Source organism: Thamnophis elegans, chromosome 2 (assembly GCF_009769535.1).
Source record: "Thamnophis elegans isolate rThaEle1 chromosome 2, rThaEle1.pri, whole genome shotgun sequence".
In the NCBI taxonomy this organism is placed as follows: domain Eukaryota; kingdom Metazoa; phylum Chordata; class Lepidosauria; order Squamata; family Colubridae; genus Thamnophis; species Thamnophis elegans.
The window spans coordinates 50470865-50496162 of record NC_045542.1 but is presented as its reverse complement, the minus strand read 5'-3'; the positions used below and the strand labels follow the sequence as shown (position 1 = coordinate 50496162).

At 40.3% G+C, this 25298-nt stretch overlaps 1 protein-coding gene across 1 annotated transcript in view; it reads left to right on the top strand.

Annotated features, from left to right (window-relative positions):
- CACNA1G (calcium voltage-gated channel subunit alpha1 G) overlaps positions 1-25298 on the top strand; it is a 484357-nt gene that overhangs the window by 423084 nt on the left and 35975 nt on the right. The window contains exons 26-32 of the mRNA XM_032212057.1: positions 6333-6484; positions 16023-16132; positions 18531-18664; positions 20016-20086; positions 22043-22121; positions 22222-22343; positions 23406-23750. Coding sequence (XP_032067948.1) covers positions 6333-6484; positions 16023-16132; positions 18531-18664; positions 20016-20086; positions 22043-22121; positions 22222-22343; positions 23406-23750 — 1013 coding nt within the window. The remainder of the gene's footprint in view (positions 1-6332; positions 6485-16022; positions 16133-18530; positions 18665-20015; positions 20087-22042; positions 22122-22221; positions 22344-23405; positions 23751-25298) is intronic.

The following is a 25298-nucleotide window of genomic DNA, read 5'->3' as shown; positions in this document are numbered from 1 at the left end:
GAAGAAAATTGGGAAGTAGTCAGTGGCACTATTGAAATTTACTAGCTTGAGCATTCTCCTGCCTTGAGCAGAACATAGGAAAGAATTTATCTTCCTGATCCATTTTTGACGCCTTATCTTAGAAGCCAGTTGATATAGTGAGTGTTAGTCTTATGAAGTAATCTGGACAAAGAAGGATAGCCCTGAGTACTAATTTATTATTTTGATGTACGTATTACAGCCTCCCACTCCAAAAGAATTTGGGTGGCTTACAACATCTAATAAGCAATTTAAAACAATTAAAACAATAACAAATAAACAAACAACAGCAAAGCAAATAACAGCTCAGACACACATAACAATAAAATAAATATGGCAAGGCCTTCTTTATCCTAGCTGAACATCTTCTCGGCTCTAAATGAGAAGAAAACATGCTCAGGATTTACACTTTTGGAAAGACAAGATTTATGACATGAATTTGACAAATGAGCTGAGCAGCCTAGAACCAATTAGCAGGGAACCTTTTTCAAGTTGGTCAATTACTTGATGGTGCTGGCAGCTAAATGGGCACAGTGCCACTTCAAGGAGAATGTCCTATATCACTGTACCTGACGTGCCAAGTTCATCTGAAATGCAGCTCTCAGAGAACACCTAGGATTGTGTTTTTTAAAAAAAAACAATGAAAAGAATAATCAAGAAGAAGTTTATCCATATATTTTGACTTAATTAAAATTGACCCAACTTGTTTTAATGAATCCTAAATCTCCATAACGTTACCATTTCCTATATTTCATTCCAGTGTATTTGTGTACCTATATTCTCTGTATGGACTGGGAGGCTAATCTTGGGTCTCCTTTTGGACAGATATTGGGAGAACATTTCATAGATGTGCAGTTTCAGTGTGGTTAAATAATCATTGTTATGTTTAGGTATATATTTCATTATGTTTTGAATGTGTTGGGTTCAAACAGGGCCATTCTTCATGGCAGGCTCAGAAATAATCTCATAATTCTTGGCTTTTGTATGTATTGTTTTCAAAGCAGTACTTGGTGTTTTCTTTGCTAGTATTAGTGTTATCATATGTAATCTGCAGTGTTTATTACTGTGAACAGACAGCATCTAAACGTGTGTGTGTGTGTGTGTGTGTGTGTGTGTGTGTGTTGCAAGGGAACAAGGAATGCTACATTCCCTCGTGCAAGCTTTCCATACTCAAATGAGTAATTTGTACGTGAAAATGCAGGTTGGCTATTTTTGCTTTTGCATTTTACAAGTTGTACCATGTGGGAAAGTATGTCTTATATTTGCATAATCTCTGTGTTGATTGCTGGTTGGAGTGGATATTTCATTTTTTGGAAGATGCTGCCTCTTATAACTAAAAATCTCAATGGGAATAATTTAACCATTTTCCACTTTGCTTTTTTTTAAAAATGTCATTCACTAAAACGACTAATAAATCTACTTGTTTAAATGTCAACATTCCTTCCATGCACATCACCTTCCACTTAATATTCCCTGGACAGTTTGTAAATCCAGCTGCTTAGTGATATTGCTTCCCTGTGACCTCTCCTCTGTTCTATGAAAGCTTGAGGGAGCATTCAACTCCCTGCCTGTGAAACATTAAGCAACCAGCCACTTCAGGTGCCATTCAAAATGATACATAAATGCCAATGCTATTAGACAGCTGGTTACAGCTGCCAGACCAGATCTCTTCACAGCATCATTCTAGAAAATTTGTGGGGAAGAAAAGAGGGAAGAGTAAATTTTCCTGGCTTCAGGCTATATAATGAATAAAAGAATACTTTCCCACTGGTGCTATGTGTGAGTTGGATGGCCATATAAATTTGTTTAATTCATAAATATTCCAGTCACAAGGAGGCTACGGTAGTAGTAGCACGGACATATATCATTGATAATACGATCACATTTTAAAAATTCTCTCCGGTGTGAACATTAAATAAAAATAATGAACATTGGGGGGGGGGGGAATTGACATATAGTTGTCCACATGATTTGAACGGATAAATTACCTGCTAGGAAGATGAATAAATATCTGAAAACCAACTGCAGGTAAATGATTACAGGGCAGATACTTTGCTATTTATAGAAAAATCAACTTTGTTCTGATTCTACTTTTTGAGGGAATCAGGATGGGTTTAAATCAATGCATGTCCACTCCCTTTCCTCTGGACCATAATATAGCAGCTTGATTTAAAACCTGTTTTGATCATGTGCCAATATCTGGTGTTTACTGTGGGTTTTTTGGCGGATATCTCCTAGTTGATGCATGTTCTTACTCAATCATTTTATCTTCCTCCCTCCCTTTTCTCTTCTTTACCCACACACATATAAACACACACGTATCCCACTGGTTTCTCAGTGACAGGATGCTATCTCAATTTTTCTAGAATCTTCCAGACTAATTGCAGCATCCTGTCATCCTTAATCCCAATGTATTGTAGCAGTATTTGTGATATTGTATTATTTGGTGTGATTCATCATTTGAACAGGTGTCTGTATTTCCCAAGATATATATGTACTGGTATAAACAATGCTGTTTCAAAAGGGGGGGCATGGATTTAAGGTATCTAAATGGTGTCTAAGTACCAATATTTACAAATAACCATAAATCTGGCTTCTTTATATCTCCTAAAAAGAACTAATATTGGTATTTGGAAGTAAGGTTCCCTGCCCACCTAAAATCAGAAGCTGTTAATTTAAAACTCACAAGAAGCATAGTGTTACTATGTGTGGTTCTTTGCAAGGTAAAAGGTATAATTTCTACTAATATGCATGATTGGAATGCGAAATATGACAAAGCTAATGGTTAGCAAGATTTAGAAGCAGGGATGACTAAATGCCATATTAATAACATTATTGGCAGATGCAGAAGCCTTAATAAGCTACGGCATTACAAATTTATCAAAATAATTTTAATTGTACCTTTCAAAAAAGAGATAATAGTAAATGCCCTTGAATCACAGGGTAGGATATTAGTTACAAATGCACGGTGAAGACAGACTAAACAAAGTGCTGGAGGAAAAGGGGGCTGTTGGAATATGCAGGAGGGTTTTTTATCATTTAAAAGTACATTTTCCTCCAAATCTGGAGAATTGATACCCCAATCTTCCTTGGGTATCAAAGGAAAAGCCCAAAGCTGGCAGGATCAGTCTCAATTGCCAGTGCCTAAGCTATCATTGATATACGTCCATCTACATTGTTCAGAACTGTTTTGCAAGTGTTTCTAAACATTTTCCTTTTTTTAAAATGCAAAAAGAGTGAATGGAAAAACAGATTAAAAGAGACGTGTCATTTTGGGGTGAAAAAGAGAAAGAAAAGAATACTCAGCAAACTTGTCACCTCAGGAGACATATGAGAGAGACAAGGCTGATAGTGATCTGGAATTCAGCATTTAATATTACATACATACATACATACATACATACATACATACATACATACATGTATTTAATGTCACAACCCCTGGTATGCCCAAATATGGGAGGAAGCTCACTGCTTCCATTCTCTGTCTATCGGCTTGTCACAAGAGACCATCCAGACAGAAACCCAATATTTTTACTGTTGCCTTTGTTACATTTGTGTTGTATTTGTGCTGATAAATAAATAAAGGGAGACTAGTATAAATCTATTTCAAGCTATTTAGCTCTCATCAACTAGCCATACCCTTACTGGGATACAGTAAAATACAGCACAGGTTCTAATCCCAGTAAGGGTATGGCTAGCTGATGAGAGCTAAATAGCTTGAAATAGATCTATACTAGTCTCCCTTTATTCATTTATCAGCACAAATATAATGTGTGTGTGTGTGTGTGTGTGTGTGTGTGTGTGTGTGTGTGTTGTGTAACCTGTGAAGCTGAATTCACACTGCAGGTGAATAACCGCCCCGTGCTTTTATTTAAATACAATGTCTGTCTTGACCCACAGCATAAGGAATGGGAAATGAGCAACCCTGCTTATAAGATTATGCTACCACATGCTTTGTTGCTATGCAGGTAACATTTGCAATCTCAGTATAAATCCCTGCTATATATTAACAGCCTCTTTTGTTATTGTTTGGAATTAATCTGCCAGTCATTGCTGAACCCTTGGATGCCAGTGCAATTATTCATAAATAAATTGTCCCAAAGAAAAGACAGAAATTGTGACATTTTTCCCTGCCTGACTGTGAATTATGGATAAGCATTGAACAATAAGAGATCAGCAAATTAGAATAGGGCTTCTCTTTGAAATTATAACTTGGTTCATAGCCAGGGCCCCAGTTCATAACTTAATTTTATTCAGACATTTTAGTTAATTTCCTCTTCAGAGTTTTGCATAATGCCATTGAGATATCTCTGTTTTTATGGATATTTATGCAGAATGTTACAGTTCTTATGAAAGTTGTGATTTAGCCAGCTACCAACCTGTCTAGATTTTTGTTGTTCTTTTTAGAAATGTATTGAACATTCAAATTTATCTTAAGATGTCTCAATTTCCTTATTATAACATGGCACTCAGGATTAGACAGCATATTGACTAGCAGCAAGTTGTCTCTGCTGTGTCTTATTTTGGAAAACTGGTGCAAATATTTAGGGTCCCTTGAAGAAAACTCACAGAGTACAGTACAACACTTTTCTTCTTGTCGTCAGTTCCAAAAAAGTAGAGTCTTGAGAAGATATTTTTTTCTCTTCAGCAAGTAAGAGATGTGCAGTGTCATCCCCGCCTGCAGAAATAACCCTATACTCAGCCCCTTACGTATCTAAACAATCATTTTACTCAGGGGAAAATATTTGTGCTATCATTCCTGACATAATGTGATGATTCCTGAGAACTTCACAAATATCATGCACATCTTTCATATCAAATAAGGAGGAAAGATAACACAAATCGTTTATTTATGTGGAAGGGTGTTTATATGTGGAGCTGTGATTTACTTGAGGTTTGCAGGCAGAAACAAAACCATGCTTCTACCATGCAAAAGGACCACTGAGTCCCATCAGTCCCTGAGATGGAATCAGAACATCAACATTTCAGTACCTAGGAGACAAGCTAGATGACCTCTACATATAAAACTGCTAACTCCTAAATTTAGCTTTTCTTTATCATCAAAAAGAGCCATACTTCCCCCATCCTGCAAATGAATTTTAATATTTGCTCAGTGTTGCTAAATACCATACCATTTAATTCCCTTGGCTCAGTCACGTTCATAACCAGTTGATCGTTTAATCGCAGGAATAATGTTATCTCTGACATCTTCAAAGCAGTCCTTTTCATTTAATGTTGCATTATAATGCCTCTTTGAAAATTGCCCCGAATTATAGACTTGACATTTCCTCATTAGAGATTAGATGTATAATGAGTTTATCTGCTGGAACATTCAGGGTCTAAAGAGAAAGTGTCATTCCTGATGCAGCCAAACACCAAGAGATTAACCGGAACGGCTGCATTTTAGCAATCACACTTAAACGGAAGATCATTTAATTCTGAGCATCCATACACTCTTTTTTTTCATAAACTCTTTTCCTGAAATCGTGAACAAGGTGTTTCCACTTTTTTTCCTCTACTCCTTAAGCATGTACTTTGAAATGCTCTGTGAGGTGTTTTTCCCCCAGATATTTTACAAATGTGTATCTCCTTATCCCTTTTAAGTTTCAGTATTTTACTGCAAAATGCTACCCCACACAGTATCCTTTTATCTGTTCACTGGCTATACTGTAAAGCACAAGTTTGACATACACAAGGTTCCATGTTATCTGGACATTGTAGAACAGAAAACGAATGTCACAGATATGCAAGCATTCCGTCACAGCATTTCTACCCCAAATATGTCATGAATGAACTCTACATGCACGATTACCGTCCTCTACTATTGTCAAGAGGCTTTGTCTCCAAATTGCCCCAAACTCTGATCCCAAGAGTTTTCCTAAGATTTTTACGGTTTTCAATATTGCATGCTAGTATATGTCAAGCTGCTGTCATTATGTATAATAGATAGGTCACAGGCTTCCAAGTCTGGTAGTTCTTTTTTCCTCTACAGCAATTAAAAAGAAAATGTAATCTTTTTCTAAAATTATTTTGAAACCCAAAATGAATCTATTCTGCACTCACCTTATAGCTAGTCACAGAAGCCTGGCTGTTGTGCATGTGTTATTGGAATTGCTCAGACAGGTATATGAATGTACTGCCTTGCTGTGCATTAATTACAGTAGTTTGTAACACATTTGCCCTAACCCACTCCTGTGCGCGGAGGGGGGGGGGGGACTTACCTGAATGAATCTGAAAGCCAGTGCTGAACCCAGCCTTGAGAAAAAGAGATCGTTTTCTGAACTGCTTCTTTACTTTTTTTTCCTTTTCAGAAGCACAGTGTAAACCGTACTACTCTGATTATTCTCGCTTCCGACTTCTGATTCACCAAATGTGCACCACCCATTACCTGGATTTATTCATCACAGGTGTGATTGGCCTCAATGTCATCACCATGGCTATGGAGCATTACCACCAGCCCAAGGTAGGATAGAAGAGTATTGATCAATGGTGGATATTAGCATCATTACAAGAAGGAATTAGAATTGCATCTCTGTTAATTAAAATTGGTAGTGAATTCACTACCACACTAAGATGATGGAGAGATCTTTACTTTCTTCACTTGAATGGCAGTGGGGAATCAGACCCTCAGTTCTTTAGTTCTTATTTAAGTACATACTGTCCATGGAATTTTAGTCACATATAATTGACTCCCTCCCTCCCCCCCATCTCTCTCTCTCTCTCTCTCTCTCTCTCTCTCTCTCTCTCTCACACACACACACACACACACACACACACACACACACACACACACAGAGTCAGGCCTGGAAGCCATCTTTTGCATTGGGCCTTCCAGTCTGCCACATTCAGTGCTGTGGGAAAATGAGAAGGGGGATTATATGGAGTATGGGAGTATGGGAGATACAGTATATAATCATAATAAAATTCCTTTCTCAGAGAGACAAGGAGATCTAGTCCTACACCTGGAGAGGTATGAGTGGGAGACATCTCCAGTTGGGACGGGGCCTGATTGGGCCATGTGAGGGGCATGTGGATGCTGGGGCAGGGGCTTGGACTTTCACTTGGGTGGGGAAAACCTGAAAGCAATCAGATTCTGGTTTTCCCAGATGTGCCAATATGACATCTCTAATAAAATGGAACTTTGAGGAACTTCAAGCCTCAGAGTCTTCTTCTGTTTGGGGTGTTACTTGGAACACACACACACACACATCTTACCTTTTAAATATATTTTGGTATTTTTCCCAAGAGTTGCTTCATACAATATTTGCAGATGACATCAATTCATAGCCAAATCCATGAAGATCAAATAAGCTGCATTCCTATGGAGTCAGGGAAACATCTATGGAGCATGGTTTCTCTGGGTTGGGGACATTCAATATCAGTGACGTGCGGTGAGGTTTATGGCTGGTAAGGCAAAAAGAAAGAAAGCGGCTTTTGGCCGCTGTCAAGAAAGAGGCTTTTGGCCGCTCCCGGCGGTATGTCTGCCATACACACACACACACACACACACACACACACACACACACCAACCAAAGAATCCCAGACAGACAAACAAGCAGCTTCCCCACCGTGGGCTTTGTTCTTAACTGACAGCGGGCAAAGGGAATAGAGAGAGGCGGCAGCGAGGCTGCCTTTTGTGGGGAGAGCAGGAGCTCTCCAACCATGGAAAGGTGCCCCGGGGCTGGGATCCAAGGTGCGCTTAACTAGGCAAGGAACTTGTGCAGACCCGCTGGGGCGTGGGAACTGAGGAAAAGAATAGAGGGGAGGGGGGGCGTGGTTCTCTCGCCTCCTCCTGCAGAGGGCACTTTTTTTAGAGGCTTTTTAAAACAGTTAAGCACTGAGCAGAGTCATCCACTGTGACTCTGGCAGCAACTACCTCAGCCTTTTTCCTTTAATTTTTTTTTTTCATGATGACAGTGGTGAGGCCCTGCCTCCCCTGACTGCATGTCACTGTTCAATATGTTTCATATATTGCAAACTAAATGAAAGAATGAGTTACAGTAGCTGCAAGAGTTGCTTTCCATGAAAGGGCTTTCATTATGTATAAAATAATCCTGAAAGTTGAACATTCTGTGTAATTTCTTTGAGTCCCAAAGCTTTTCGGTACTAACAGCCTTCTTTCCATTAACAGCTCAGGTTTTCAGGTATCTAAATAATCTTATTTTTTTAAAAAAAAATGAGTGAATAAATATGCTGAAAAATTAAATGAAGATTAAAAACTCAGGTAATAAGCCTTCTTGGGTTTACATCTCAAATCTCCTTGATAGATAAATCTCAGTGGAAAATTCTATAGGTCTCCTTATGTAAGCTTATGGGAGTTGGAAAGTGCCGTTTAGGTCACTGCATCCACTTCCTTTCTTGGAACAGGAATCCAGATTAAACGTCCAACCAGATGGCTATCACAGCTCCAGTGACCAGGGTGGAGGCCAGGTCCTGTATAACTGGCTCCTTTGCTGAATCACAAAATTTATTCCTTTGGTTTTAATTGCTGCTAAGATAGAAGCAGTCAAGATACTGAACATTGGTTGTGCCAAACGTAGTGCTTGAGATAAATGTTTCCCAAGGAAACAGTACATTTGGTTATTTTGTACCCATTCAGGATGCTGTTTCCTCTCAAGGCACTCATCAAGTAAAGCCAGTTTTCTGCTTCTTAATCACATGATGTCTAGTAGCTTTAGCACTTACATGTCTGAATGCTGTGTCATTATGGAGACCTACATACAGAAGGGTGCATCCAATTCTTTTGAAGTTTTTGTTGATAGTGAAATTTAAGGCAAAATATGTGTTAATCTACTTAGTTCTGTGGGGGTTTCGGGCTCTCTAAGCTTATTTTTCTTCTTAGAGATTATCAGACCAGGTAACATGTTAATGAAATGCCTGCAAGAAAAAAAAAAAACCAAGGACAGACAACATCAAGAAGCAGGCAAACTCTGAAATACATAAAGTATATTTTCACTATTGCAACAATCTATTTTTGTCTGATGATGACTAACACTGGCAAATTTTTATCCTCTTGCATTTAATTTATGGCTGTCTATATGTGAAAAGCATTTCCAATTTTAGAATATAGAAAATGGCCACAACAAGCCTCAACTTCTTCTCTTCTCAATTCAGGCTATCAGAATTAGTCTGATAATGAATCCTTCACCAGAAAACTGGAAGAAGCCAGTTTTTCAGAGATTTTGACCTTTCCATCATACACAACTCGGTTCAAAATCCACTATAAATGTAATGCATCTGATCACACAAATACACCATTGGGATTAAATGGAATAAGATGTGTTAAAAACAACCACACTTGAAACACTCATGATCCCTCTTGACACTTTTGCACCCACACATTTCATTCACCCAGTTTCACATCAGACCCTCAGATCTTAGGTCACAAGAATCTTTACCATATTTGTTAGCAACGCCAGGCAGCAACCCATCCACCCCTTCCAACTAGCTGAGAAATTACCAAAAGTGGCTTGCCCTCTCCCTTTGCATTGCCACACTTGTGCTTTTGGGGTGAAACAAAAACAAAAAACACCATAATATATCTGACAGCCCAACCCCAAAACTTAATATGAGGACAGCTTGCCAACTAGTGGGATGAAAAAATGGGGAAAGGGGGAGGTTGGGAGGTTGGAAGGAGGTTGGGGAAACCAATCCTCTACCCTAAGGGGCTCAGCCTGTCAAATGTTAAAATTGTTCTGCCATTTTGAAATTTTGGAAATCCAGCCAGAACTTAGTTTAAGTTTGGCTTTGAAGCAGAAATGCAAATAAGATATCACAGGAACCCTGGAACCATGTGTGTGAGTGTGGTGGGTATAGGTGTGGATTTGTGTACACCCTACCTACCTACACACACACACACACACACACACACACATGCAATAGTACAAACTGCAGATCTCCTATTCTTGGAGGCAGAAATGGAGACTACCATAAGAAAGGACAGAGCCAATAGAGCAGTGATGGGCAACCTTTTTGGCGTGGTGTGTCAAAAATCGGCAAAAAATCGAGCATAACTCGCGTTGTGTGTCACTTCGACAAAAACATAATTTTGCGCAATTTATAGTTTAAACTACAAAAATATATAATTGCAATATAATTGTATTTAATAAACCAAAAACAAATTATTTAACATAGCTGCTTAGTAACTTCTTTGTTCATCAGTCGATTTCGTATGTTGCCCTTGATATTATTATCAGTATCACTTACCAACGGTCCTGCTTAGCAACCAAAATGTTGGCTCAGAAACTCTGGCATTGAAGCGTGCAAGTCTTAAAGCTGTCAAGTTACAAGAACCTTGCACCCCTAACCCTTTAGGAAAAAAACCCCAGGGGTCTTCAAACCTGACAGCTTTAAGCCTTGTGGACTTCAACTCTTCAACTAAAAGAGAGACTGATAAATATTAAAAAAAATAAAACCAAAAAGCAGCTACTGCAGTGGCTTAGAATTTTACTCAATTACTGTTGAGCCCATGGAAAGTTCTGCAGCCCCAGGAGCAAAGGAGGGGGGACGGAGAGAGAGAGATTGGCTGTTTGGGGTGCTTGAAACCACCTGGCCCTCCCCAAAGGAAACCCTCATTTGCAGGATGAGCCTCGACTGGCTCTGCCCAGCGGGGTTACCCCAAGCGCCATTGGGCAGCGACGGATGCTTATCCTTTTTCCTTCGGCTGCTTCAGCTGGGACTTCAGACACCCCAAGGGAGGGACTTTATCGGGCCTCCCCCTCCCCACCCTTTGAATGAAGGTGTGATATGGCTCCTCCATCCCTGCTCTTTAACCCAGCCAGAATTACAGGAGGGCTGCCCCCGTTCTGCTTTCGGGGGGGGGGATCTTAGCCGAGGGACACCAAGACCCCAGAATGGGTGGGGGGTGGGGGAAGAGCTTCTTGATGGAGGCCACGATCGACTTTTGGAAGTTGTGTTTTCGTAAAATAAGATTAACCTTTGGATGTGTTTGTTCCGCTCAGCCAGCGGCGTTTTCTCCCACTTAATCCCGGCGGATCCTGATATCTGAGCTGGAAAACTGCAACCCCCCGGAAATGATGACGCCCCGCTGAGTAGCTGGGACTTGCAGAAAAAGGCTGCAGAGAGAGAAGCGTTCGATCCGTAATCCGTCTGTGGGGGGCGCTGGGGACAGGCCGGGCCCCTTCTTCCCACCTCTATCCCCCCCCCACTCTTGAGGGACAAGCCCTTTCCCCTGTCCCAACGGTGGAATTTGAGGCTACCTCTGCTTTCCCTCTCCCTCCCTCAGTTGTGCAGCAGCGGCAGCGGCAGCTCTCAGCCTGGGCGGCAGCGTCACACAGGCTGTGGAAGGAGGGGGAGGAGGAGGGAACCAAAGAGAGCTTTTACCGAGTCTGCGCCCCACAGCCAGGACCGTCCTGGCGCCTCAAGCCGCGTTTCTTCCTGCAAAGCCCTTCTGGCGTCAAGCGGAACTCTCGGGTTGCCCGAAGGGCTTTGCAGGAAGAAACGCGGCTTGAGGCGCAAGGACGATCCTGGCTGTGGGGCGCAGCCCCGGTAAAAGCCTCTCTTTGGTTGGTTCCCTCCTCCTCCTCCTCCTCCTCCTTCAACAGCCTGCGTGACGCTGCCGCCCAGGCTGAGAGCTGCCACTGAAACAAGTTTGGGGAGCATGTGCGTGTCACCCGAAATGGCTACGCGTGTCAGCACTGACACGCGTGTCATAGGTTCGCCATCACTGCAATAGAGTATAGAAGCTAAAATGCTAGAGTCTGATTGTACTGTGCTAAGAGAATAAGCCATTTTGAGCTAAGGCTTTTTGGTGGTGGTGGGAATTAATAATATCCAAGACTGTTTCTGCAATATGGTTGGACTAGTATAAGAAAAGTATAAATGTTGATTTTGCTGTCATGGTTAACCTTCAGAATCCTGAAATCTTTAACCTCACTTAACTCCATGATTGCACATAATAACAGTCCAACCTGTTCTTGTAGTCTCAACAATTTACTTTGCAGCAGGACAGAAAACTAAGGCGCTTTCTTCCTTCCTACTGTGATGATTCAGCTTTTTGGCTGAGCAGCTACTCCCTGCTCCATTAGCAGAAGCACTCTTCCATTTAAAATTGTACAGTCAAATTATAAGAACAACTGCTTCCAAATCACTTACATATGACAGTTAGATGGAAATGGCTGCCAATTTGTGTACTGGAGTTATTTTTATTTTCTATCACTTTGAGGAGGAACAAATGCTTCACAAAGGTGAAGTAGAGATGGAAACTCAACAGTATTTAAAAATCTAATATGATGAGAAAATATGGAAATGTGTAACAATGGTGGGTTTCAAATTTTTTTTAGAACCTATTCTGTGGGTATGGCCTATTTTGTGGGCATGGCTTGGCAGTCATGTGACCCGGCCGCAGGGGTGGGTTTCTCGCCCCGTTCCAACCGGTTCGGTTGGAACGAGGCCGGCGGCGTCCTCGCGCACAGCACGCGCATGCATAGTAGCGTCTGCGCGATGCTCCAGCTGCTCCTGGAGGATCGCGCAGGCGCTGTATGCGTTCTGCGCATGCGTGGAAGCGCAGAATTCGTAAAAACCGGGTAAGGAGTGGGCGCGGGTGTGCGGGCGCGCGCGGGTGCGGGGGGGGCTTCGCCGTTCCCGGAAGTTACTTACTTCCGAGTTCGGCGACCAACCGGATCACAGGGACCGGTGCGAACCGGTCGAAACCCACCCCTGCCCGGCCGGTATGGACTTGACATCACTCATGCACTCTCAGTCACATGACCACCACCCCCAAGCCATGTGGCAAAAAAAGTTGGGACTCCTCTGAAGGAGGGGGGGAAGAAAAATAGACAACTGGAGGATTAAGGGAGATCGGAGAAGGCAGGACAGAGGGGAATCCAGTAGAAAGATCTGGGGAAAGAACTTTGGGAGATTAGAGGCAGCAAGACAGAGGGGAATCCAGGAAAAAGCTATCACATGCTGGGAAAAGAACTTTGGGAGATCTGAAAAGGCAGGAGAGAGGGGAATCCAGTAGAAAGCTATCACACGCTGGGGAAACAACTTTGGTAGATCGGAGGAGGCAGGAGAGAGGGGAATCCAGTAGAAAGATCTGGGGAAAGAACTTTGGGAGATTAGAGGCAGCAAGACAGAGGGGAATCCAGGAAAAAGCTATCACACGCTGGGAAAAGAACTTTGGGAGATCGGAGGACGTAGGACAGAGAGGAATCCAGGAGAAAACCCCTGAGCTTGTAGCTGCTGTCTGGTGGATTGTGCCGCTAGACCTCTCCATGCTTCTCCGTTCACCACCTCCACTCCCAGGTATGGGACTTGACACCGAATTGGGCTAGGATAGTGTGGACGGGCAGGGGGAGCGAGCGATGGAGCTGCTTCTGGACGGGTGGGGGTGAGCGAGCGAGCAACAGGGCCGGGGCAGGCATTCCGGAAGTTACTTCCAGGTCCACCGGTCGAACCTCCTCTCACCGGATCGGTAAATTTCACCATCCGGTTCTCCCAAGCCGGTGCAAAAACCCACCACTGAAGTGTGATCTTGGCTGGTTCATCTTGTATAAGCAGCTGGTTGCTTGTACTATAATCCACACTTATATTTCATGCTAAAGTAGATTGTTAATTGTGTCTTATCAGTGACCAGCTTTGTACGATTATAAAACACAGAAGGATGCAGCCATCATTATGTTTTTTTACACAAACGTTTAGCTCATTCTGTTACCAATGTTGGCATCTATATATAATAGTAGTCTCATACCAATACAATGAACCATGTAAGTTTGATGTTAATTGAACTGCATATACAGGGAGGGAGGGAAGGAAGGAAAAGAAAGGAAAGGAAGGGAAGGGAACATAAAGAAAGAAAGAAAGAAAGAAAGAAAGAAAGAAAGAAAGAAAGAAAGAAAGAAAGAAAGAAAGAAAGAAAGGTTTTCAACTTTCTTTACAGCAGTTGTAAGAATAAATTTATTCCTTGTTCTATGGTTACAGCATGACTCATTTTAAATAACCTTATTTTCTGATCATCAAAAATATATGTTCATTTTCTTCTATTTCATGTAAAAAAAATCTAGGGTTTCCAGTTAGCAATATATATTGACAATGAATTTTCTCTGATCAAAAATCTTCCACCATTCCAAATATCCTCTCTTTAAAATAAACACCATGACTGCAACAAAGATTAAAAACTGGAATTGGGACCCTTGCCTCTATTTCCATGATGCTTTGTTTTTTCTATATTTTATCTACAGGTTATCCTGATGGTTTAATGCTATGAAAGGCTTCCACTGTGCTGCAGCTCAATGATTTCTTACAGTCTTTCAGCCATATCATGCTAAGATACCTTTGAGCCACAGCATGGCAAGTAGCCCTTATGGCATGGCTTGCTGCCCCATAAAACAGGGTGTAGAATGGTCAAAAGAGCAGAGATAGGAGGTAGATAGGTATGCGGGGAAGTTGAATTGGAGGCAGTCCCTTATGCTATCAAGGCTTGGGGCTAGAATAGTGTCATGCCTAGAGTGGCTGGGTCCTCAGCTAATGATCAATAGAAGTCAGTTAACGAGAGCAACAAGGTGTGCCAAGAATGTCATTGCTCAGTTATGTTGTCACATGATATTGCACTTTATAATCATATCACTTAGCGACATAAATTCCGGCCCTAATTATGGTCATAAATCAATGACTTCCTGTACAGATTTTTTCCCTCTAATGACTGCATGATATTTTCTTCCCATAATAACCTACCTTATTTCTCTAAATTTGGAGTCAGGATTAAATATTCATGAAATTCATTCATTCAACAAGTAGGATTTTATCTCCCAAAAGTCTCTCCTCACCAATACATTCTTGGTAGCAATATTTTATAAAAAACAGCACTGATATATTAGTAATAGATTCTGTCTTTTGGAGAACTAAGGCAAAGGGAATTGTTATTTGCCCAGCCTAAATTGTTTCTTTGCTTGCTTATACTTGGATTTATATGCCAGTCTAATCCACAAAAACAGACCATAAGACACACTCCAGTAAGGCAATTAATAAGAATACATCAAAATGACAAAAGAAAGGGCAAACCAACAACTGACAATTACAATACACTTTGCCCCAAAGGGATAAATGTACATGGACAAATCTTGTCGCAGAGGGCTTCTCTCTGCCCAACAGTTCCTCACTGCAAACTAACACTGGGCTAACAAGGAAGGAACTGATCTAAATTGGGGGAAGAGGAAAGGATGCTATTTGGACACTTTTCTTATCCTTTATTTAAGAATATGTCACCTGCAGAGATCCCAGAGAGCAGCCTGCTCACGTCTTTAGAGTGCACACAGGTGGGGATAAGTGGGGATGCTGCCAAGAAGGCTGTTCTCTGGGATCCCTAAATAAAGGATGGGAAGGGAGTCCATTCTTCCAGTTCTTTTGCATGGGCAAAACCCAATGGATGTAGGAAGTCTTGATGATATTTAGGTCCCAAGCTTGTTGTTGTTGTCAACTTTCTCATGGCACATGGAGCCGTGTCGCCTGGCACAAGCGGCATTGCCTATTCCTCTTTTGGGTTTCTGGCCTGCATGTGCGCATGACAATCAGATAGCCTTCATGCATGCAGCAGTGCCAGAAACTGGAAGAGCTGGTCTTTCATTTTCCTGCATGAGCGTGCATGCCGGCCAGAAACCTGGAAGACTAGTTGGCCACTGTGCATGAATGCACCAGAAACCGGAAGTTCATTTTCAGACACGTGCATGCACCCTGGGCAGCTCCTCTTCCCGGTTGCGACCCAGACAAGCGCGCATGGCACCAAGTTCTGAAAAGGTTCACCATCACTGCCATAAAGCATCGAGGGTTAGACTTTTGCCCTTATCATCTCTCTACCTGGAATGACAGCAGCATTTCAAAAGCTCACCCTATGCAGGAGTTCCAATATGCTTACACTGACAGGCTTCTCTTCATTTAGCAGTTCCTATAAAGGCAGAGGATAGAATGGATTTAGCTGAAGATGAAATTTGCCAATATCCTCCTTACCATATGCAGTAAACTACCATTTGTCTCTCCTCTTTCAGATCCTTGAGGAAGCTCTGAAGATCTGCAATTACATTTTCACAATCATCTTTGTCATGGAATCGGTTTTCAAGCTCGTTGCATTTGGGTTTCGTCGGTTCTTTCAAGATAGGTAATAATGATTCAGAATAACATTGCAAGGTGTTTGTGTGTGTGTGTGTGTGTGTGTGTGTGTGTTTGTTTGTTTGCTTTTCCCCTTCAAAAAGTGCCATTCCTAATGTTTCCAGTTGCAACTCTTTCTGTTGTCTAACTATGTGGATGAAGATTGGTTATTGGGTGATTTTTAATGCTAATATGCTAATTAACAGAAAAAGTAGTTAAATATATAAATAATATCTTCTCTTGTGACAGTTAAAAAAAAGAGAAAACCTTTTGGAAATATAGGAACACCCAATAGTAATTTTCTGCCTTTTTCATTGTACCTCAAAATCTTTCTAAAGTGAATCCTTATTGTATTAGAATCAGTCTTGGTTTCTATATTAGAAAGTTCAATTTTACCTATCTATTTACCGTGTTTGGCAAATGGATTTATTTTCCTATTTTTTAATTAAGTCATTAGCAGTTAAAGGCCTAATCATTTAATAAAAAAATAGGAAAGTAAATGGACAAAACTCAGAAAGATACCAGGTTTATTTTCTATTGAAACTAGCTTAGTTAGCTGTGATATATAGAAGTATTTCCAGCTTCTTATATGGATATTTCATCTCTGCCCATTAAATTTAAATTATACAGAAGTACCTGAGAACATGGGTGCCCATTTTTCTCAATTTCTGCTTCCCTCTATGAAGAAGTAAGTGTTTTGCTAAACTCTTTATGGTAAAATCATATAATGCAGTAGTTGTCCCTAAACTCATGTCTTACTGTTGGATTTTGCTCCATCACATCTTCACATCTCATTTGCAGCAGTTGTAACTCTCTTACTACAGGTAGTCCTCAACCTTAAAAATGTTGGTCTAACAAAAGTTTGAAGTTACGACGTTGAAAAAGTGACAACTGATCCTTGCATTTATGACCATCCCAGTGTCCCCCTGGTCCCTGATCAAAATTTGGCCACTTGGCAACTGGCATGTATTTACAATGGTTACAGCATCTAGGAGTCATGTGATCACCATTTGTAGCCTTCCCAGGAGCTTCGAACAATCAAAGTCATTGGGAAAAGCCAGATTTCCTTAACAATGGCATGAATCACTTAATGACTACATTGATTTGCTTAAGGACCCCAGCAAAAAAGTCATAAAATCAAGTGCAACTCACTTAATGACCATATTGAAGTTTTAATACCAATTGTGAGCATAAGTCAAGGACTACCTATAATGTGAACCAATCCTCTTCCCATCACACTGATAATTTGGGTTGTCACTGTAGCCCTCATAAGCACCAGAAAAAAATGCTGGCTCCTCCCTTGTTGCTTCCTATAGCTTGTACCTTTATTCTTTTATGTTTTTAAAATGAGAAGTTCTCATGCTGCAATGCAAAATACCAGCCTCAGACACAATGTTTAGTTCCAAAAATGCATTTATCCTTGAGGCGCTCTTTTTAAAGAAATGAAAGGAGACTACAGCTTGGCATGCCTACCTATTTAGTAAAATGCCAAAGGCAAACTGAGGTGACAGCTACAATATGGGGAGATTAGAGGGGACAGTGAAGAGAAAACTCAGGAAAGATGGTCATGTTTGCCATGGTGGCCATTTTGTGCTCCTAACCTGGATTGTTAGAATCCTAACAATTCTAAATGTGCCCATGTGTGCCAAATGGGATCTAATTTGCTCATGAGCATGCAGAACAATCAGCTGTTAGTGCCACTGTCATATCTCCCCATTTGTTCAGCAGTCCCAAATAATGCATTCACTTATACAGCAGTAGCAGCAAAACAGAGACTTTCTCTGGACTAGTTATTTGTCATTATTTTAGTGAGCTGATTAAATTGTGAAGAACTCTCTCAGACACAGTCACACATATATAGACACAAAATGTGAGTATATTGAATAAACCTGGATCATATAGAATTAATATGATACTTCTCCATCAAAAGCATCATGTTCTTCATTTGTACCTGAACCCCCTTCTTTGCCATATAAGCTTGAAGATCTTCCTTACATACACACACACACACACACAATAGCAATTAAACAAAGGGCAAATCTTTTTAAAAAGAGATTTTGGACAAACTAAATTTAGTTGAATAAAATATTTAGAGAAATGTAATTTAAGTAAAACATTTAAAGGAAATTAAGTTGACATTATCTTTTTATCCTTTCTGTTGTTCTGCAGATTAATTCAGTTTTGATTTCTCCATTCCAGGTACCAGTGTATTCAGACTTGACTAAATTGTATCCTAATAATACATATTTTGTTTAATTTGTTTCTTCTCAAAAACTGGTAAAGGTGGAGTGTCAGTTCATGAATGCATAAATGCCTGAAATGATTGGAATTCTTCGTCATATAATCCTCTCCTTCTGCTAACAAATAATTTAGCATTTTTTTCCATTTGATTTTTGTCTCACCTTCAGATGGAATCAATTGGACCTAGCAATTGTCCTCTTGTCCATCATGGGGATCACGCTGGAAGAGATTGAGGTGAATGCATCACTGCCCATCAACCCTACCATTATTCGCATTATGAGAGTCCTCAGGATTGCTCGAGGTCAGTCCCCCCCATTGTTTCTGGGGCTCTGCACCCATGAATCTTTTGGCCAAATAGGAACTGATCATTTCTGGCATACTAGAGTCTTCTACATAGCATGTATACAGCTTAAGCATCCATTACAAAGCTAATGCTAACCTTGGTCTGTTATTTTGCCTTATTAGTTGGGCTAATAGCTAAGAGCCGTGGTGATGAGGTGGTTAGAGTGCAGTACTGCAGGCTAATTCTGCTGACTGATGACTGCCGGCAGTTTGGCAGTTCAAGTTTCACCAAATGCAGTGTTACTGCTATTGCTAATAACTCCATTATAGCCAACCAATTGTATAGTAATAAATACTTATTTTGCATGGAAAAAGTGTCAGTTTGGTCTCTTGCATCCCTGGAACTAATTATGGGCTAGATGAATCAGTGATTTTTCTCAACAGAAGGAGCTTCCTTCATTTCTGTGTTCTCAAGGTGTCACCCAAAGTTCTCCCTTTCCCCCATTTTATGCACATAGTTAAACTGCGACAACCTGACCAACCCAAGATCACTGACCTATTCATGGCTGAGCAGGGATTTGTATCAGGGTCTTTCCAATTTTAAACTTAGCATATCTCCTCAGGTCTCTGTTGCAGCTGTGAACACATGATTGGGTGTCAGACATTATAAATAATAATGGATTAAAAAAGTAGTCCCAATTACTCTGATTAATTTCTGCCACTGTACTTCAGTGGTTTTATTTATTAATTATACATGGTGTTGTTTGCTCTAGGCAACAAAGTATTAAAGGAGTTTATTATGGAACAAGTGGAAGATCACAAGCTCACTATTGCTGTGTCCTAGATTTGGAATCAAAGAGTACAAACAACTTTGATTTCTTCCTCAGCCTTGGTGCCATTTAAATCTGTGAGCAAGTACTTGGCCTCTTAGCTCTTCAGATCAAAGATGAATTTTCAGAAACTGTAGATTAGATCAATGTCTGACCTTTGAAAACTGGTTCGGTTTGCTCAGTAGCTGTCAGGGGGGGAAACCTCCCTTTGCATCCCTGTTATAATGTTGACATCACCTCAATTAATAAGTGAAAGAATTGGAACTTCATTCTTGGGACCTCTGTGCAGGACATAGTTTTTATACATTTTAGGCGCCATGTTCCGATGACAGGATATGTTGCTGAAATCGAAGTCCAATACACTCAAAAGTTTTCTAGGCTGAAGAAGACTCCATAAAACATTGTCTTGCACGTTAGCTTTTAGTGGAGGATGTTAGGACATGATTCTTTGGGCAATTGTTGTGAATATTTAAATTTACATTTCCTTTCCATGCATCATTATTTTGGCAATGACATCACAAACCTTTCATTTTTCTGTAGTGTTAAAATTGCTGAAGATGGCTGTAGGGATGAGAGCTCTTCTGGATACAGTCATGCAAGCACTGCCTCAGGTAACCGTTCAGTCTTATCATCCAGACTTCAGTTAAGTTCCCTTCACTATCTAATTATCTTAGGAATTTAGATAATTCTGTACAAGTTTCCTATATTTGTGTCTTCTTGAAGGCTAGAACTTTGTTGTGGATTGGCTGAAATCAACTGCTTTCCCCCTGAATTCTTCAGCTAGTATTCTTTTTCTCGTATGTTTTTCAGTATAGTTTGCCTCCCGCTGAGTTTTGTTATCCATTTGCTAATCATCACAGATTTGGCCTTTTCAAGAAAATTGCATCAGATTTAATATTTATTTGTGAAGGAGGAGTAGCAGAACCTGGGGGTAGAGTTAAAGAGGGATCAGCTTAGAATACCTACATAGTTAAATCTGCTTGCGGCTACATAGGGATTCTGGCCTGATCCCACTTTTAACTCTGTCTCCACCCTCAGGTCCTGCCATTCCTTCTCCTAAAATTTGTGCCCATACATACATACCCCAAAGTAAATCAGTAACTTAATGCAGTGAGAAAAAAAGAAGAGCGAGGGATTTAGGATTGTGCCAATTCAAAAACCATCTATCTGTTTAAAATAATAAAAAGTAAGAAGCAACTTGCATTAATGAAATAGAGGGGATACGTTGGAGGAGGAAAATTCCATTATGTTTCTCCATCCATGAGCAAGAGCATTGTGTGTAAGTTAGTGCCAATTCAAAAGAGAACGTTCCTTTCCCATGAAAAGATTCCAATCTCTAAAGCTAATTAGTTCAATTCTCATGACAACACTTGCTGTATTTTTGAGTATAATTCACACAAATTTAATGGTGTGAAATGAAACCTGTTTTGAAATTTAAAAACTTGAATCTAAAAATGTAAGCACTCAGCTACTTTTTCTTTTCCTGATTTTTTTCTGATCTTCAGAGCAAAGATCAATTCCAAAGCTGAGAAATGCTCATTTTCCAGACCCTAAACAAGTCAGATATATTAATTCTCATAATTCCCAGACAGTGTGGCCATGTGGTGCAATGGTGGGATTCAATTTTTTTTACTACTGGTTCTGTGGGTATGGCTTGGTGGGCATGGCTTGGTGGGCGTCGCAGGGGAAAGATACTGCAAAATCCCCATTCCCACTTCACTCTAGGGGAAGGTTACTGCAAAATCCCCATTCCCTCCCGATCAGCTGGGACTCAGGAGGCAGAGAATAGATTGGGGGGGCAGTCAACGGTGGTATTCAGTGGTTCTCCGAACTACTCAATATTTCCACTACCTGTTCTCCAGAACTGGTTCAGAACCTGCTGAATGCCACCTCTGGGGTGGTGTCATAGTCCAATGCATCTGAAAAGCACCAGGTGTAGAAGACAAGATTTCTTGTCAGTGCTATATAATGGGCCAGGGAGTAATCTGATATTGTGCTTATGCACCATGCATTATGCACAACATGCATTCCAAAGCTACAACTCTTGATGGAGCAGAAACATATGCTTTTTCAAGCATTTTTCTTTTTCTTTTTTAACTGGAGCAAGTTATAGTCAGTGGACTAGTCGCTTGACATTTTAAACTGGTTTATTTATTCAGCTGGGCATTTGGGGATCAAGAAAAGCTTTCAGAATCATTTTTCTCAATGCAAGTCCTTCTCTCATGACCAACATCATCTAAATTTAAAGTATGTGTATTTATTCACACACATAAGAAATCATAGTATTAGACTAGTGACCAGATGAGATTTAGTAAAGCTAAAGAAGGAAAGGAGATATATTCAGTTGCAGGAACTTAATAATGTTCAAATATTGATGAATTACAGTTCCCGGCATACCTCACTGTGGGCCATATTTACTGACAAAACTAATTCAGCAGGATCTGGAAAATGGCATGTCCCCACCTTTGGGAGACTAATATAGCATGTACATTTCTCATTGTGAGAGTTCCTTGGTGATGTATAACTTCAATGAGTATTTTTCCCCTTCGTTTCTTATCTCTTTGCAGGTGGGGAATCTAGGTCTCCTCTTCATGTTGTTGTTTTTCATATTTGCAGCTCTTGGAGTGGAGCTGTTTGGGGATCTTGGTAAGTTCTCTGCACCCCCTAAACTATAGAATTGTTTGTGGTAACAAAAAAAACCCCTTTATAACTAAATTCTCTTTATATTTTTTTATTGCACATATAGAATGTGATGACACTCATCCTTGCGAGGGTTTAGGGAGGCATGCAACATTTCGCAACTTTGGAATGGCTTTCCTCACACTCTTCCGTGTATCCACAGGAGACAATTGGAATGGGATAATGAAGGTAAAATTGCCATCAGGAAAAAAAAATGAGTACAAAAACACAATATACATTTTCAGTCTCTTGAAAAGACTGACACAATTACTGTTTTGAATATTTTCATTCTCTGAAAGTGAATAACAAATTATATATACCGGTACTTATCCAAATTATTTCTTCTAATTTTTGCAACAATAGGTATCATTCCTCCCCCACCCCCAAACCCCAATTCTTAATTAAGGTTTCCCTTTTTCTGCATTATTCATGGAATAGACCTTAGCCAATCAGGGATCATATTGTGATTGTGAAATCATCAAGATCATGGAGAGGCAACCCACAGAACCATATAGCCCTCACTGGCATTTGCAGCTTTCAGAATCCTTTTGTAATTTGCAACTGGGGTTTGGCATCATGGCTTGTTTGTTTTGAAACTTTGTAAAGTTCCTAATGTTAAAAGACTCTTGGCTATACACAATGTCATTTTGTACCAACCTACTATTTTAGTTCAGTTAAAGTAAGACCACCAAAAAGTTGTCCAGAACTGATCGAAAGGGACAGGCTGAATATGAGTAAAACCAGAGTAATTAGTTTCTGAGTTAGGTAAATGTTTTCAAACAATGCCAATGACCAAATTCAGCACATTGTTGATGTTATTGGCATTTCCCAGGCTTTAATCACCCCTACCAATGCTCTGGTGGGTTAGGTCTAGTCAGTTGGAATCATGAAATCTTTCTGTCTTGGCCAAAGCAAGAAAGCAGCCATTGCAAATACACTGCATTATCTATGTATGTCAGAATGTTATGCAGTCCTGAATGTATTGTGCCTGTGTGGGGGAAGTTAGCCTTTTCAAAGATTTCATCCAGCGTATGAAAAATAAGACATTCTAGAAGAGTAGAAGGATCTTTCAATGGTCAAGTTCCTAAAATTCTATAGAAACTGATCAGCATGGAGGACACTCATTCCCCATCTTCCACATGGAGTCTGGCCATATAGACTTGAAGTTAGAATTTGAGTGGCATAAACTGCCAATTCCTGAAATTCTCAGCCACAACCATTTCCACTTCACTTCCCTCTGTTCCCTCCCAGGACACATTGCGGGACTGCGATGAGGAATCCACCTGTTACAACACCGTCATCTCGCCTATCTACTTCGTCTCTTTTGTGCTGACAGCCCAGTTTGTCCTGGTGAATGTGGTGATTGCTGTCCTGATGAAGCACCTGGAGGAGAGTAACAAGGAAGCTAAAGAAGAAGCAGAACTGGAGCTGGAGTTGGAAATGGAAATGAAGACAATTACACCGGGTGTGCAGCCACCTTCTGACTCTTTCATGTGGACAAGCGGTAACACAGGAGAATGGCCTGAGAGTCCTGGAGGATACGCCAACCCCATGCAAATCAAAGTGAATTCTCAGCTGTCCACGGTTCATCCTATGGTGAGAAACTCAGGTGGTGGGTGAAGTGAGGAGTGGGCTTCACTTGTCTCCAGCAACATACTATATACACTCAAATCTAAATTTGAGTGGTTCCAGTGATTTATCAGGGAGTTGTATTCCTTTTTCTCCGCAAAATTCCAGAGTGTCTAGAAAAAGCAGGCCAAATATATTAGATGTTCATGCAAAGTTATTAATCGGTTGCAAAGGGTGTTCTGCAACCCCTTAACCACTCATTTATAACAGAGGCTCTGAGATCCCAGACACAGCTTTCATTACTGGCAATGCTGGAGAAAGAGGCCAGTAAGGTTTTTTCTCAAAGGTGCCTTTGCAATTCAAAGGCTGCTCAATGGAATCATGCATCTATGTAGTAGGCGAGAGATCAGGCACCTGTATAGAAGGGTGCCTGCTGACTGTTGCATCTGTATGTCTGGTATGCATTTTCATTGTTCAAGTAGGTGTCTGAGTTTTACCATTACAGAGTAATATTCAGTTTCATTGTTTAAAACTTCCAGCCACACTTCACATGAGTGTAGCACCAACAGTCACCAACAAGTCCATGTCAGTAGAGTGGGGGAATCTCCTATTTCATATATGGAGATTGCCATTCCTCCTTATTAATCGATCATAATCTCATTACCTGCAGAAATATTGCTTCTTGCAAACTGCTGTAATATTTTCGTTCATTATTCAAATGGGTTGTTAACTCTGTCTGACCAAAACTAGGTTAGAATTTCTCAAAACTCTCTAAAATTCTTTTTCCTGATAAAAGCCTATCACAGAAGGAAAGGTGTCTCTTGATTTAGAAGAAAAAATACTTTTGCAAATAATATTTGCCCGTATTATTATGCTGATTATATCTTTAAACTCTTGAGTGTCATTTCAATGGCTAATGAAAATACTCTTTCTCCTTGCCAGGGTCCCTTTAATTAAAATCTCTGCATTCCAAGAAATGGTTGATGAAAGAGGAATACAGTTCCTATATTATTATAACCCTGCAGAGTCATGTGATCAGCATGCTTCCTTGCTTGCATGTTCCATAAACTATATGCATTGTTGTATTAGGTTATAGCTGTGGGAACTCATGGCATCATACACATTGGCTGTTTCCTGCATAGAAAGTAATACTGATGTTAAGTTATTACTCCTCTTGTTACTGCAGAAGCTTTACACTGTATATTAATCTCAACATCTGAGACATTTCTGAAACTAGGAGCCTGGCAAATGGAAATTAAGAATCATATTTTTTTTCAATGATTCTTTGGCTTTCAGAATCCTGTGCACAATACAAGCACAATATTTTAAGGTTTCAGTTATTAGAAAATAAATCTCTCTGGATTTAAAGCAAGCATGCATAGGATGACAACTCTTAATTATAAACTCTTAATTATTTCAGTAACCTCAAATTAAATCCTTATCATGGAAAGTCACAGGGAACTCAGCGATGCTGTGTAGATAATTTAAACCAGAGCATTTGGATTTCAAATGGATTAGACTTTTTGACTTTTGACAGTTCACTAGATGGTGACATAAAGCTCTGCCATTTGAGAG